General features: G+C 39.7%; 1 protein-coding gene and 1 long non-coding RNA gene across 6 annotated transcripts in view; both read left to right on the top strand.

Annotated features, from left to right (window-relative positions):
- Window positions 1–9579: 9579 nt before the first annotated feature.
- Window positions 9580–10162, top strand: LOC309864610. Its single transcript, XR_014311649.1, has 2 exons — window positions 9580–9779; window positions 9823–10162. It is a non-coding gene; the product is annotated as an uncharacterized lncRNA (long non-coding RNA).
- Window positions 10163–10705: 543 nt separating this feature from the next.
- LOC309865929 (nucleoporin p58/p45-like) overlaps window positions 10706–15734 on the top strand; it is a 58281-nt gene continuing 53252 nt past the window's right edge. For all 5 annotated transcript variants that reach the window (XM_082732944.1, XM_082732946.1, XM_082732945.1 and 2 more), the window contains exon 1: window positions 10706–11037. In XM_082732944.1, the coding sequence (XP_082589070.1) occupies window positions 10931–11037 (107 nt within the window). In that variant the 5' untranslated portion in view covers window positions 10706–10930. The remainder of the gene's footprint in view (window positions 11038–15734) is intronic.

The following is a 15734-nucleotide window of genomic DNA, read 5'->3' as shown; positions in this document are numbered from 1 at the left end:
AAGTAAAAAATGTATTTTTAAAAAGGGATCTGTTAGGGCTGTGAATTGTGTAAACCTGGTGAATCACAGACCTGTACCCCTGAGGATAATAATATACTATATATTTATTTAAAAAAATAAATGAAATAAAATAAAAAATAAATTAATTAATTAATAAAATAAATAATGATCTAAAAAGGGATGAAGCAAACAAAATGCAAGATAATGGGCAAAAATTGAGGGGCTCAGTCATTTAATGAAATGTCAATGGTTTCTATACTCTAAGGAAAAGATGAAATTGGTTAGATTGCATCAATACCCACATACACACAGAATGATGTGCTGCTTCGAGGAGATACAGAATCAGCTCAAGAAGGCAGAAACAACATTCCGTAGTATTGAACACCTAAAATTGAAGAACTCTTCTATCAACCTAGAAGGGGACGTCCTAGCGAGTCTAAGAAGGGATGGAGGAAACACTGAAGGTACAAGAACTGGAAATAATGAGTGAAATTCGTATAGAAAATCATCAGCCAAGAAACACATGTAAAGATTCCTAAAATCCTCAGTGATCCCAAAAAACCAAAGGAAAACACAATATGTTACTGTTAATCCAGAGGAGGCAGACCCCAAAGAGTGTTGCTTCATCCAACGGATTGAATCGTGAAAAACGGATTGAATCATGAAGTGGGGCACCTGGGTGGCTGCTTTCTGCTAGGGTCCTGAGGCCAGTGTCTTAGGATCAAGCCCTGCCTGGGGCTCACTGCTCAGCAGGTAGACTGCTTCTTCCTCTCCCAATTCTACTGCTTGTACTCCCTAACTCACTGTCTCTGTCTTTCTGTCAAATCCGTCAATCAATCAAACAATTCCATAAATTCAAGAAGTAAAAATCAAATGTTGACGCATGGGGTCCTAATAAACGACAAGAGTATGGAAGGTTGTTTGAGGGCAAGAGCACTCTTGAGTGGGGGAGGGGGCAAGGGCAGGACCCAAAGAGAGACCTAGTGGACTCTGCCCTGAGCCCACAGCTTGCCTCAGGGCTCAATCTCAAGAGCCTGAGATCACCACCTGAGCCAGAACCCAGAGTTGGGCACTTGACTGAGGGTGCCGACCATGTGCTCCTCAGCTGTTGTTGACCAATTTCTGGAGACGGGCACCTGCGTGGCTCTGTTAGTTCAGCCACTGCCTTGGGTTCAGGTCATGACCCTGGACAGGCAGGATCTCATCCCTCCTCGGGCTCCCAGCTCCTTCGGTAGTCGGATTCTCCCACGGATCTTCTCCTCTCTCATATTCTTTCTCACTCATTCTCTCTCAAGGAAAGAAAGACAAGCTTTCCACTAATTAGTCTTGAGCCTTCTTTGATGGGCTTGAATGTGGTTGATCTCCATGAGTTTTCTCATCGCATGCAGACACCTTGAGGATAGCCATGTCTTTCTAAAAGGATCCTTTGTCATTCAGAAATGTCTTCTTTCTCTGTTCATGGATCGGGTGTCCTTCCATTGTCCCTTCTCAAGACCTGGGAAAAGCAGCCTTTGAGGATTCGTTTGGGTACGATATAGCCCTTTTCATACTTTTTCTTTCCACAAAATCTATACTACCCTCTGCTTCCTTCTATGTAGAGTGTATTTTTTACTGACCTATTGAGGTCTTTTCTTTCAATAGAATTTCAGTCATTCACTCTGAAGGTCATTGTTGAAATGTTAAAGTTGATGTCTACAATCTCGCTAGGTGTAATTTCTTTTTCCCATCTATTCCTTCTTCCCTTTCCCTTTGGAACTGCCTTCCTTTCCATGACCTGAGTCCTTTGGAAGCTACTCTCTGCCTTCTTTTACTGGCGGTCACATAGGCAGTGGGAGATTAGGAGGTAATTCTGACCCTTTATACAATTGTTCTCCTCCTTGTTTAGGGAATCTGTAGAGTCAGCTTTCTTTGAGGGATCATTTCATCCCGCTCCGAACACATGCTCCTTACGGCGTCTCTACTGAATATTCTGACTTAGCCAGAAGAACTCTTCCCTCCAATGACCTCTAGTCTTGTAGGAGTCTTGGCAACCATCTTGTTCCATTGCCTTGACTCTCTGTTACAACCTGGAGCATTTTCTTAGACACACACTGCTTCCTATGTCAAATGAGAGCAGTGAAAGTGGACACACTTGTCTTTTTTCTGATCTTTGAGGGAAAAACTTTCAAACTTTTTTGATTGAATATAAGATTAGCTCTGGGCTTGCAATATGTGTGTTTTTTTTAATGGATTTTTAAAATTATTTTTTTAATTATTTTTATAAACATATAATGTGTTTTTATCCCTAGGGGTACAGGTCTGTGAATCACCAGGTTTACACATTTCACAGCACTCACCATCACTCACCATAGCACATGCCCTCCCCAATGTCCATTGTCCATTGTTTATTTACCATTACCAAGTCTAATTTTATTTACCATTTAAAAAACTTTCTAGTTTTTTAATTCTATTTTTCATTTATTTCTGCCCTAATTTTTATTTTTTTCCTTCCTTTTGCTACTTTTAAGTTTACTTTGTTCTTTTTGTAGTTTTTTTGAGCTGTTATATTAAGTTCTTTATTTGAAATCTTTTTTATATATACATTTATAGCTATAAAATTTCCTTTTATAACTGCTTTGCCTCTTCTCATAATTTTTTGGTATATATATTTTTTATTTTCCTCAAGATGTATTTTTATTCCTACTTTGTCTTCTTTTTTTGATTTTTTGTTTGTTTAAAAATGTGTATGTTTGTGTATTTGTAAATTTTCCAAATTTCCTTCTGTATTGATTTCTAGTTTCATATTATTTTGGCTGGAAATATATTCGATATGCTTTCTATATTATTGATTTGGGGGGGACTCTTGTTTTGTGGTTTAAAATGTGATCTATCCTAGAAAATTTTCCACATGTGTTTGAGAAGAATATCTATTATGATACTATTGGATGGAATATCTTGTAAATATGTTAGGTTCATTTGACATAGTTCTTGTTTGTTTGTTTTGTTTTGTTTGTTTGTTTGAGAGAGAGCAGGGCAGAGAGAATGAGCAAGGGGTAAGGGCAGAGACAGAGTGAGAAGACCCCCTCCTGAGCAGGGAGCCCAATGTGGGACTCTATCTCAGGACCCTGGGATCACGACCTGAGCCAAAGGCAAAGGCTTAACTGACTGAGCCACCCAGTTGTCCAGGCATAGTGTTTAAATTCACTATTTTCTTATTGATTTTCTGTCTGGATGATCTATCCATAGGTAAGAGTGGGGTATTATTGTCCCCGGATACTATTGTATTGCTATTTTTTTCTCCTTTTTGTTTTGTTATTATTTGTTTTATATATTTATGTGGCTCAATATTAGGTGCATGATATTTACAATTACTGTATTGATGAATTGATGACACTTTTCTTATTGTATAATGACTTTCTTTGAGTCCTGTGGTGATTTTTAGCTTATATAAACCCTATTTTGTCTGTTATAGTTATTGCCACCCTTGTTTTCTTTTGTTATCATTAGCTTGGAATATCTTTTTCCATCCCTTTACTCTCTGCCCATGTGTGTCCTTAAAGCTAAAGTGATTCTTTTATACGCAACATATTGCTGGATCTTGTATTTTTTGTTTGTTTTTTTAATCTATTCTAGCCTTTCTATGTCTTCCAACTGGATGATTCCATTCACTTACAGTTAAAGTAATTATTGATAGGTAAGGACTTAACTATTGCCTTTCATTCTTTTTATATTTCATAATTTATTTAAATTTTAGTTAATATATAGTGTAATATTAGTTTCAGGAGTAGAATTTAGTAATTCACCATTTACATATAACATTCAATGCTCATCACAAGTGACCTCCTAATAATTATTACTGACTTAGCCCATTCCCCTGCCCATCTCCCCTCCAGAAACAGTTTGTTACTTATAGTTAAGTGTATTATGGTTTGCCTTGCCCTCCCTTTTTTTTTAAATTTTTTCTTTCCCCAGTGTTTATCTGTTTTGTTTCTCTGTTAATTGTCTGCTCTTTTGTAGATGCTCTGCTTTTTATTTCCTGTCTTGTTCTTTTTGTTTGTAATCTGATGACTTTTTGTGGCAGTATGTTTTAACTTCTTTATCAAAATCTTTTGTGTATCTACTACATATTTTTTATATTTACCATTAAGCTTATATAAAATACATTAGTTATAACATTCCATTTTATGTTGAAAACAACTTAACTTCTCCTATAACAACAGTTTATTGATGTTTTTACATTTTAGATCATTTTTATATTGTACTTTCAATAACAAATGATTGCAGTTATAGTTATTTTTAATAGGCTTGTTTTTTTAACATTTAAACTAACCTAGTAAATGATTTATATATCACCATTACAATATTAGAGAATCTGGTTTTGACTATACATTTACCTTTTGCAATAAATTAGGAGCCATCCATACATCCATGTTGCCATCTTGATGACATCACCGTCCCCAAATCTCCAGTAAGTGTTACTTTATATTTATCTTTTTTTTTTTAAGATTTGATTTGTTTATTTGACAGAGAGAGAGAGAGCTCAAGTTGGCAGAGTGGCAGGCAGAGGAAGATCAAGAGGCAGGCTTATTACCCAGCAGTGAGCCCGATGCAGGTCTTAATCCCAGGACCCTGGGATCATGACCTGAGCCAAAGGCAGCTGCTTAACTGATTGAGTCACCCAGGGACCCCTAAATTTTACTTTAGTTAATATATGACTATTTTTTATTTCTACTAATAGACATATCAATTTTATTGCTTTTAAAATTAAGGTCTTCTTCACATCATCAATTTTATAAGTGTTGTTTACATTTGTGGTGGTAAGTATGTAATTCATGTATGTGGTGGTATGTAAGTAATTCAAATGTGAATTTTAAACTCTAGATCATATGCTCCATTGTGGAAGATATTTGTCTTATTCATCACACCCACAAAAAATTAGTACTAAATAGGTCTTTGTTGATTGACTGAATGAATTAAGTGTTCTGACACTAGCATAGCTGACCAAACCAGAGAAAAAGGAGAAAATATAATGATTGTCAAATGGGTGAACCTGAGATAAAAAGACACTTTTAGCTTAGTTAGTTTGATATACACTCTGGATAACATTCCAATTTTGCATGGATTTTTGGAAAGCAAACAACTGCTCTCCTAAATAATAAATTTATTAATTGCCTTCTTTATGAGTCCTGACAGCAGTCAGCTTTGTGGGTTTCTGATTCCATTCCAAGAGGTTGAATGTTTGTTTGGTTTATGTAATAGGCAACAGTGTCATGAGGAAAGACTTGTAGGATAAAATTTCTTAAAGATGGGAACACAGATGGCTGCCTATGGACTGTGAGGTGGGTGTTAATGAAAATGCATTGAGCAGTAAGGGAAGGGCAGTTCACAACCATAGGAAAGGTGCCCTGTGTTTTTGTTTTGTTTTGTTTTGTTTTACAAACAGATACCATTTCCCCTCTCCATGGAAATTTTCAAATTTACTTTGCTCTAACAACCACAAATACTTAGGATATTATGAACACAATATGGGCATTAAAGGATAAAAATAAACAAAAATTTAAGTAAATGTTATGTGTTTATCATTATTTCAGCCATGTTTTTCTATGCTTAACTGCTCAAAGAAATTACACAGGTTTCTAAATATTATACCAGGCTGTTAAACTAATGCAAAGGGTTTTATGGAATTTTCTATAACACCATCTCGATTTTCTACATTGGCTGTCACTCCTGAAAATTCTCAGTTTATAAATGTGCATATATTTACTATAATAATATTCACTGGTTATTTACCTGGTTTATTACTGTATTTTGATCCTTTCTAATTGTTCACTTTCTTCCATGTTTCCTTCTTATTTCTACAAATGTCAATCCATCACATGTTATGTAAAGTGAAACAAAGAGGAACAGCTGTTAGTAGAAAGGATTAATAGATGATTTGATGTTACTCTGTGAGATATTAAGTACTAGGCAAGGTATTTCCATATCATCATTTTAATATATTTCAGGAATACAGCATAGTTGTTATGCTTTAATTAAACCTTCATTAAGTCTTTATATATATATTTTTTCCTAACTCACAAGTCCGCCCTTCATGTCCCATTCCAAACCCACTCATTTTATGGAATAATTGTTTTATCTTCCCAGTACAATCTTCATTTAACTTATTGCTCTGGTGTGCTCCTTTGGCAGCACATATATTAACTTATTATTCTGGGTATACAAAAGGATAGGAATGGAATATTTTGTAATATGATATTTTGTCCTTTCTACACTACAGAGTCTGTGTAAGCATTCTTTGATCAGAGACCTAAGGAGGAGGTCCAAACTGAAGAAAAACAAATAGAAAAAAATAAAATGTTCTCAGTCCTTTCTTGTAGTTTTATTTGCAGGAACCACAAGGGCAAAGACATTAAAATGTTTTTTTTCTTATTTTTTAAAATTAATTTTAAATTTTTTATTGGATTATGCTCCCTTAAACTCATCTGATACCATGAATAGAAAATCAAAGCAATCCACCAAACCGTGGGCTTGCCACCAGGCGCCCGGCCCTGAACTCGCAGAAACAGCTCCTGGAGGAATGGGCAGTCAGATGCCATCTTCCTCCAGGATGTGGAAGCATTCGCGGAGGCACGGGGTGTCCGGGGATGGAGTGGGGACAGTGCCCCACAGCTTCCCATCCCAGTGCAAGGGCGGTGTGCAGGGATCCTGTCGCCTCTCCTCTCTTTTGGGGAAGGCATTGGCCTAGTCCCGAGTCCGCCTGAGCGCCAGAGCAAAAGGCCAAGCCTTGCCTACACCAGGAGATGATATATATTGCTGATCCACTTAAATAGACTTAAGATTCCAGCTTCTTTTCTATGTTAGAACTTCTCAAATGATGCTTCTCAGAGTTATCCTGATCTGAGCATACCACGGAAACAAGCTTCTTTAGCCATTTTAATGCAAGTTGAAATTAATTTTGTTTTACAATGCTATTGCCTTTTGGATAATTCAGTTTGATTCTGACATTAGCAACATCACCGTATAGCCAGTAACTCTGCAAAAGATGGTTTTCTTAGCATGATTCAAATAATATAAAAAAACAAAGGGAAGGAATGTGGTTTGTTACATAATTTAGAATCTGAATCATTTTCTTCATCCTTGGAAAGTGGTAATTCCCATAGAATTGATTTACGGATTCAGGTCCCCCATGTCAAAGAGGAATATGTGAAACAGCCTTTGGAATAGAATGTGTTATTCTAAATGAGTACAGTTAAGCCAAATGCCTGTGCTGCATGGTTTTGCCTGGATGCATAGACTTTAGGCTTAAATAGGCATGAAATTTACATGGACATTTTACATCAAGCTTTCCATTTAATAACCACATTGCTGGTTTATAGAAACTGCTTTCTTTGGAGTTCTAGTTCTGTAGAATAAAGGAGGTAAAGTGTTTTCTTTTTGCTAATATGACAGGCAGAAGAATTTATATGAGAAAAGGTCTTTGAGGTCCAGTCTTACACTCAGTGTATCTAGAGCCATGTTATAGATTGTAATACTGCTGTCCATTAAGTAGTCTGCTTTCCATCCCTGCAGCCCTCCTCTCTGTGGCAGCTCAGGGGTTACTTCTGCATAATTTAAACTACTCTGCCAGATACAAGACAAAAATGCCATACTAAAACTTTTATAAAGTTAAAGGAATACTTTATCAATTTGAATGGCTCCCCCCGAACTCAAACTTTTATCTAACTCAAATTTCTCACTTTCTTTTATAAACTTATATTTTATTTATTTAGCTTTTTAAATGTAGACTTCACACCCAACATGGGCTTGAATTCACAACTCTGAGAATCAAGAGTTGCATGCTCTACCAACTAAGCCACCCAGGCGCCCCTTATAAACTTATTTTTAAAACTGTTTAGGATTTACAGAATGATTGAGAAGTTAATTCCTATATGGCCCACATCAGTTTCCCTTATTATGAATACATATTCGTCCCTACTACATTTTTACATGCATTTTCCTTCCAGCTAACCTTACATGTTTTATTAATCAACATATAAACTGTGCGTGCCAAGCATTGTTTTTTAAACAAGATTTTATTTATTTATTTATTTGACAGAGAGATTGTGAGAGAGAGCACAAGCAGGGAGAGCGGCAGGCAGAGGGAGAGTGAGAAGTAGACTCCCCGCTGAGCAAGGAGGCTGGTGCTGGACTCCATCCCAGAACCCTGGGATTGTGACCTGAGTGGAAGGCAGACACTTAACTGACTGAGCCACCCCGGTACTCCTAGGCCAAGCATTTTGAACTTACTAATTTTATGTTGATAGTCTTCAAAAGTTTTGGAAAGAATACACAATGGAATTAAAAGATGTAGGGAGCCACATTCTATCTTCCTCCAAAAATCGTCTGGATCTTTTTTTTTTCCAGTCAAAATACCCTACATTTTTTCATCATGGTCCTCTTATTAACCATCTTACAAGTTATCACTGATAATAACATTTTCTAGATCACTGAAGCTCTAAAACCCTCGATATTTCATTTTTTCCTCCTCCTGTTCAGTCACTATGAAATTTTTCTTTAAATTACAGTTCAAATACATCACTTTTTAATTATTCTTATGGTGATGTCCATAATATCTAAAATGCTATTTAGGTTTTTTAATTAAACACACACAGAGGTAATGTGTAAGTGCTCAGGCTGCCATAACAAAATACTACAGTCTGGGTGGCAAGCGAAATTTCTCACAGTTTTGGAGGCTAAGAAGTTCAAGATCAAGGTGCCCATCAGCTCTCCCCTTGCCTAAGAAGGCTGCCTTTTAGCTGTATCCTCAAGAAATGGAGAAATAGAGGTCTCTACTGTTTCTTCTTATGAGGGAATTAATCCCATCATGAGGGCCTCACCCTCGTGACCTCATCTAAACCTAATACCTTCCACAGGCTCTATTTTCAAACACCATCACATTGGAGGTTAAGGCTTTAACACAAGAATTTTAGAGGGACAGTATTCAGTCCACAGGAGGCAGCAATGCCCAACCTCAGCACTAGAGAAAGTGCTGCATTAAGAGGAATTGTGAGGCCTGAGCTTAGATTTGTCTTATGGAGGACGAATGCTAGCCTAAAGGGCCACTGGGTGTTTCATCAAGGCAGTGCAGTGGTGAAAATTGTGTTTTAGGAGAGCAAATCTGGTGGTTGCTTATGGGATGAATTTTACTGGAAGAAATCACAAGTAGGAAAACCATTTGGGAGAGTAATGTAACAATCTCTGAATAAAGACCCACATTATGATGACAGCACCTTAAATGCACCAGACATGAAGTTCTCCTGATGCTTCTACAAGAGGGGATCTCTTCCTTAAATCTACATTTTTCTTATGTTTAGGGGTTGCTCTTGGAACTCTTAAATTCCGCACTATATTGTGCTTGTTTCTGTACTTAGCCCTTCCACTTGGCAGTTCCTCTGGTAGGTAGCAAAGAGGCGTCAGAGCAATGCAAAACCCAAGCCAGAAGGTAGCCATCGTCGCGATGGGCCCGGAGACCCAGACTCCTACCCAGCAGGATATGCTGCAAAAACTTCGTGGACTTGACCACATCGTTTGACGTCCAGGGGGTTTGCTCAGCACTGAAAGACCCCCCCCCCGTCGTTAACTAATTAACTGCTCTTTTGTTGTGTAAAAGTACCCCTCCTCCCCTTGCAATGAAAAGACCTTTCCCCCAGGGTTGAATTCAATGTAACTGCTCTTTTGCCTTTCTGTAACCGCTTGGCTTTTAGGGCATGACACTTGACTCCTGTTTGAACAAGATACCCTCTCCTAATAGCCGGGGCATGGTCCCGTAGGTCACGTAGGCAAGGGGGCTGCATGGTCATGTAGGTCACGTAGACAGGGGGCTGCATAGTCAGGTAGGCAGGATGTCTTTCTGCTGAGTAATAAGGTCAAACTTCCCCTCTTTGTTTCCCCTTCCCGCCTTTCTCTTCGCGCGAGGGGGTCTTCCAAAGCCAATCCTCTAACACCAAGTATGCCTTTTTTTAAATGTTCAAATTGTCAGCCAATCGGCCCTGTCCCATCCGGGACTTGTTTGTACCTGTCTATAAAAATCCTGCACCACCCCAGCCAGGTGTGCTCAGCTAGCAGGAGCTGCTGACCACCCGCAGGCGCGCGCTGACCACCCGCAGGTGCCTGCGTAACAATAAAGAACCTCTTGCTGTTTGCATCCTGTGGAACTGTTGAATTCTTGGGTAAGGGGATCCGCGGGTCTTTCAGCACCACCAACGGGATCGGCCACCCCCCACCAAAGGACGCTCTCTGAGCTTCCTGGGTGGCAACTCTCAATGACTGCGCTTAGCGGGCTCCAAAAGCTGTGGAGCGGATGAATAAATTGCTATCAGTTCATTTCCAAACTGTCAGGGAAAGACAAGCTACCCGTCCTTCTCCGGGAAGGGATGGCAGCCTACCGACGACTGAGCGCGCCTCCTTTTCTCTAACAGGGCTTGGACTGCTCAGTAGGGCCCTCCCCACCTTGGGATTCCACGCATCCTTTTAGCAGTAAGGAAAGACATAAGCAATAATATTCAACAGCCTTGGAGGACAGATTACATCAACACATATGCAAATACAGAACTAAAGGAAATGGTTTTGTTGTTGAATGCCAGGCGCCTACCCTTTAAGAACTGGAGTCCCATCCGGTGCAGCCCGCCCCCTCCCAGGATGCCCTGCGCGGTCGTGAATCTCGCCCCCCATACCAGGGTGCCTTGCCCGTGGGCTCGCTCCCGGTGGGATGGAGGATCGCAGCGGGAGCCCGAACGTGCTCTCGGGTGGTTGCCCCACCCACCTCGGCCTTGTCTTTTCAGCCTCTAGGGCTTGAAGTTCCCGCCAGGTCGCGGTTGGGCAAGAGCAATGCTACCTGGCCCTCCTTGGCTTTGAGGAGAGAGGAACGTCCAGAACCCCAGCAGCTTCCTTTCGGCGCTGAGCCCTGGCAGCCATGTCCACGGGGTTCTCCTTCGGGACTGGCATGCTGGGCTCCACCACCGAAGCCCCTGGCGGGACCCGCGCAGGCGGCGGTTTCTCCTTCCGGACGGGGGCATCTAGGTAACAGCGCTTCTGCACCTTCCCGGCGCTGGTCCTCTCCGTGAGACTCCGGTGGGTGGGCCCGTCCCTCTCCCTTCACGCTGGGTTCCTTTCTAGTGGGTCTGGGAAAAAGACAAACTTGCACAGCATCAGCCTCATAGTCCTGCCTTTGGGGGTCTTGTCGGGAGGATGGTCATAGGGTTGTGAGGTCCCAGAATCCGCAATGGTTCACCCAGTGTCCCTGTCCAGTGGGGTCTGGCTGGGTGAAAGGGCCTGGGATTTCACGCTGAGCCCTAGCAGTGTGGCAGTCTGAGGCAGAACGAATGAACGACATTGTGGGTCATTCTGGGGTTTCAGAAAAAGACAATAGAAAAATGTTAAGGGGGACAATTAGAGTTTTATCGCTGATAATTCAGAATTCATTGAAGGATATACGGTTTTGGACTTTCCACTGCTTTAATGATTTCGTGGTATTTTAAACGAGCTCACCTCTTGATACCTCATGGAACCCTGTCCTTTGTTACTGTAGTTTTTTGTTTTAAATAGGTGTTGCAGCATTTCTTGGTCGTCATTTTGAACAGTGTGCGTATTAGTATACGTGAGTGTTATGGTGAAATGAATCACATTGTCTTCTAGTTACACTGAAAAATGTTGGTAGCGTATTTATCGTTTTTGTGCAACCTGCTAAACCACCGCTTCAGGCGATGACGAAATACAGCCAGCAGAGGTTTAGAAAGAGACATTAATAATAGTCAAAGGTCATTTTCATGGTGAGAGATTTAATTTTTAGAACTCAGTCTTTTTAAGGTAAAAGGGGAGGAGTTCATTACATCAAGAAGTGTGCATAGAAAATGTTACAAGGTATCTCCTGAAGCTTGAGGGATGTCATTGTAGAGTAAAAAGCCAAAAGTATCTTCCTTATATTAAAAAGGGGAGGTACAGGGGCGCCTGGGTGGCTCAGTGGGTTAAGCCTCTGCCTTCAGCTCAGGTCATGATCCGAGGATCCTGGGGTTGATCCATGGGGCTCTCTGCTTAGCAAGGGGCCTACCTCCCCCCCCCTTCTCTGCCTACTTGAGAGCTCTCTCTCTCTCTCTCTGTCAAATAATAAATAAAATCTTAAAAAAAATAAAAAATGTAATTTACCAAGAAGAGGGGGGAGGTACAGACTACATAGTCAAGGAAAAAGTCTGGGAATTTCCCTTAATACCTCCTTTTCTCTCTGCACCCTTAATCAGAAAGGCCTGCTAATTTTAATTACCTAGTTTCCATTTGCTTCACTTCCAGTGCCACCGCCCTGTTGCAAGCTCTTGTCATTCATGGAACAAATATTTATTGAACACAGTCCCATATAATGGACTCTGTTTTAGATGGTGAAATAAATAAGGGTACTGGCTCTTTCTTCCAGGTTTTCAACCAGTAACCCCTTCTCATATTTGGCGAAAACTATTCCTATCATCCCCTACTTAGATTAGTTCAATGGAATCGCAATTGCTGTGTCAAAAATATACTTTGATGCCAATCTTTTTAAAAAAGATATAGTCAGAGTCATTTTTAAAATTCCCATTGACTGACTGTAATGATTTTTCATTATCCTTGGAATGAAGTAAAAATAAATCTTACCATGATCCACAAGCAAATAATCTGGAACCTTGTCAGATTCATCCTGAGCCCATCTCCTCATTTCAGTTTGTTCCAATTCAGTAATACAGACTTACTGGGAAAGGAATTATTTCATTTCAGGTACAGGCAAAGAAATAACTGAAACAAAGTTTCAAAGAAAGATACTTGCCCTTAATTTATGTGATGCACTTTGATATTTTCTGTTCTGTTCCATTTCATTTTTAAGATGGCAGTTATGATCTGCTAAGTTGATTTTATACTCCTGATGACTCCTAATCTTATTTTGAAAAATACTGCTGTATCAACTTTGGCATCTTCTCAGTTCCTCAGGGAGGCTTGGCCAAACCCTTTCCTGCTTGGGGGCATTTCCCTCTCATTAGAATTACCCTCCCACCTCCTTCCTCATATGCCAAGCTAGTGTCTTTTAGGACTCAAATGTTGGCATCTCCAGAGAGGACTTTTTATTTTTATTTTTATTTTTTTTAAGATTTTATTTATTTATTTGACAGAGAGAGATGACAAGCAGGCAGAGAGGCAAGCAGAGAGAGAGGGGGAAGCAGGCTCCCCAACGAGCAGAGAGCCCAATGCGGGGCTCGATCCCAGGACCCTGAGATCATGACCTGAGCCGAAGGCAGCGGCTTAACCCACTGAGCCACCCAGGCGCCCTGAGAGGACTTTTTAGATCTGCCAGTGTGGAGGAGGTTTCCATCTTTATTGTACCCTGTAACATAGCACTTATCACAGTTGTGATCAGTTCATTGCATTTTTTTTACTTATTTTCTGATCCCAGCAGTAGAATGGAAGCTCCACGAAGCGACGACCTTTTCATACTTTTTTTTTTTATCTCCAGTAGACAGTGGAGCTCTATACATTTTTTGAATGAATGAATGTTTGATTAATCCCTTTCTTTCACTGATTAGAAACTTCCTGAAGACAGGATCTGAGTCTTAAATTTACCACTCCATCCTCTGTCCCTGTGACAGTTCCTGGCACATAAAGAGGGCTTTAATAAATATTTGTTGAATTACTGAGTAAAATAATTACAGTGATCAGCTAGAAACATGGACACAGTCTTTAGAAGGGCCTAGATAAAGGGCCCTTGGTTGGTTCAGTCAGAACAGCATGACTCTTGATCTTGGGATGGTGAAAGCCCCACACTGGGTGGAGAGATTACTTTTTAAAAAAAAAAGGAAAGAAAGAAAGAAGCTTGGATTATTGAATGAAAGGGAGACACTGTCTTAACATTTGTCTGGTGGAGTACTGGTTTGGAGACCTGAATTCCCCTAGTGCCATCTGATGATTTGGTCTCTATTTTTTTTAAAGATTTTTATTTATTTATTTGACAGACAGAGATCACAAGTAGGCAGAGAGGCAGGCATAGAGAGAGGAGGAAGCAGGCTCCCTCCTGAGCAGAGAGCCTGATGCGGGACTCGATCCCAGGACCCTGGCATCATGACCTGAGCCGAAGGCAGAGGCTTTAACCCCCTGAGCCACCCAGGCATCCCGATTTGGTCTCTTTAGGTAAGTCATTTTAGGGAAGTCACTCTCCAAGCCTCAGTTCCCGCATCTGGAACAGAGTTGCTGATGAGTCAAGTACTTAACATCATATCAGGCACTTGGTAAGTGCTCCCTAAATGCCACTTTCTAAGTCCACATTAGGGCATGCTGGAGAAGTGAAAACAATATTCCTGACCTGTTGGAGTCAACTGTAACACATTCTGATGAGCCATTGGCAGATAATAGTGGGTTGACGCAAAACTTGGTCCTGTTTGGGGTAGCTTTTAAATAAATTTCTCTCCTGCAGAGAAATTTCTTTTTTGCTTTCTTGAGTAAGAAGATACCACTTTGATGTATTTCTTCAGTAATGTTTTCACATCTAATTATGAAACAGTGCCTTGTGTCTTCAGTTATCTTAAGTTGTCAAGTAATTTTAAATATTTTGTCTAAAAATACATAATTTCAGGAAAAATAAAAATACATAATTTCATTGTGCATCTTTATATGTTTATGGAATAGCAGTAAAACCAACTGGGATTACTGAATTATTTGGGAGGGAGGAGAGCATAATTACCATTTCCTTAATTTGAGGTCTTCAAATTTTGCCAATAACATTTATTAAAATACCTTTTTAGCTCAGTTGATTAAGTGTTCAAAGCTTTGTGCTTTGTTGGTGAGACCTGGCAACCCTGTTTTGCCAACCTTCTGTAGTTCACATAACTATGTTCCTAGAGATCATTTTAAAATCAGTGATAAACTAAGACACAGGGCCTGCTCCCTTTTTTTTTTTGCCCCCCCCCCACTCAGTGTTGATGACTGGTTTCAAGTTCTATTCCCCTCACAGTGATTGGGTGGTGTAATACATTGTATAAAATGTGTTTAGTTGAATTTATTAAGTTCCTGATGATGACAGTAATAACATTTATTAAGTGAAGTTAATTCACCATGCATAATCTCTTACTCTTGCAAAAAATCTGTTAAGTGGGCACAGTTATTAACATTTTGCATATGAGGAAACAGAGGATCAAGAAGGGTAAGTTATGTCACACAAGTCCCAGGACATTGGAGAGCTGCTACTGGAACCCAGCCATAACACTGCTACCTCCTTAAATTGCAGTGTCCCAGATGTAAGCTTTTTAAAACTGACCTTGACTTATCTTGTGATTATGTCTGTTTGGAAGGGGCAGACAAGACAGAATAAAGATACCTATATAGGATGAATGGGAGCTCCCATTATGTTATGTGTTATAATCTCTTTTAACTCTCCTGTACAATTTTTGGAAGTGTCAGGTTGTCAAGACATTTTGTTTATTTTAATAATTTGTTCTCCCACTATAGATAGCAAATATGAGCCCCTGAGTTTTGATAAGAACAGTTGAAAGTTGTGAACTTTGTTCACATCACTTGCTATTACCAGCTGTTCTTTTTAAGCTTTCAGAAACTCTGAAGAGAATTTATGCTTATGAACACATAATCTGGATAGAGGGTAATTTTACTTTGTATTTTACTCTTGCCAGGTTATGTTTAGTCCTTTTCCTCTTCTCACCCCTACCCCAGTTCTTTTTTTTTTTTTTTTTTTTTAAGATTTTATTTATTTATTT

Source organism: Mustela nivalis (genome assembly GCF_964662115.1).
Source record: "Mustela nivalis genome assembly, chromosome: 5".
Lineage (NCBI taxonomy): Eukaryota > Metazoa > Chordata > Mammalia > Carnivora > Mustelidae > Mustela > Mustela nivalis.
The sequence above is the reverse complement of the archived record's forward strand: the minus strand, read 5'-3'. Positions and strand labels throughout refer to the sequence as shown.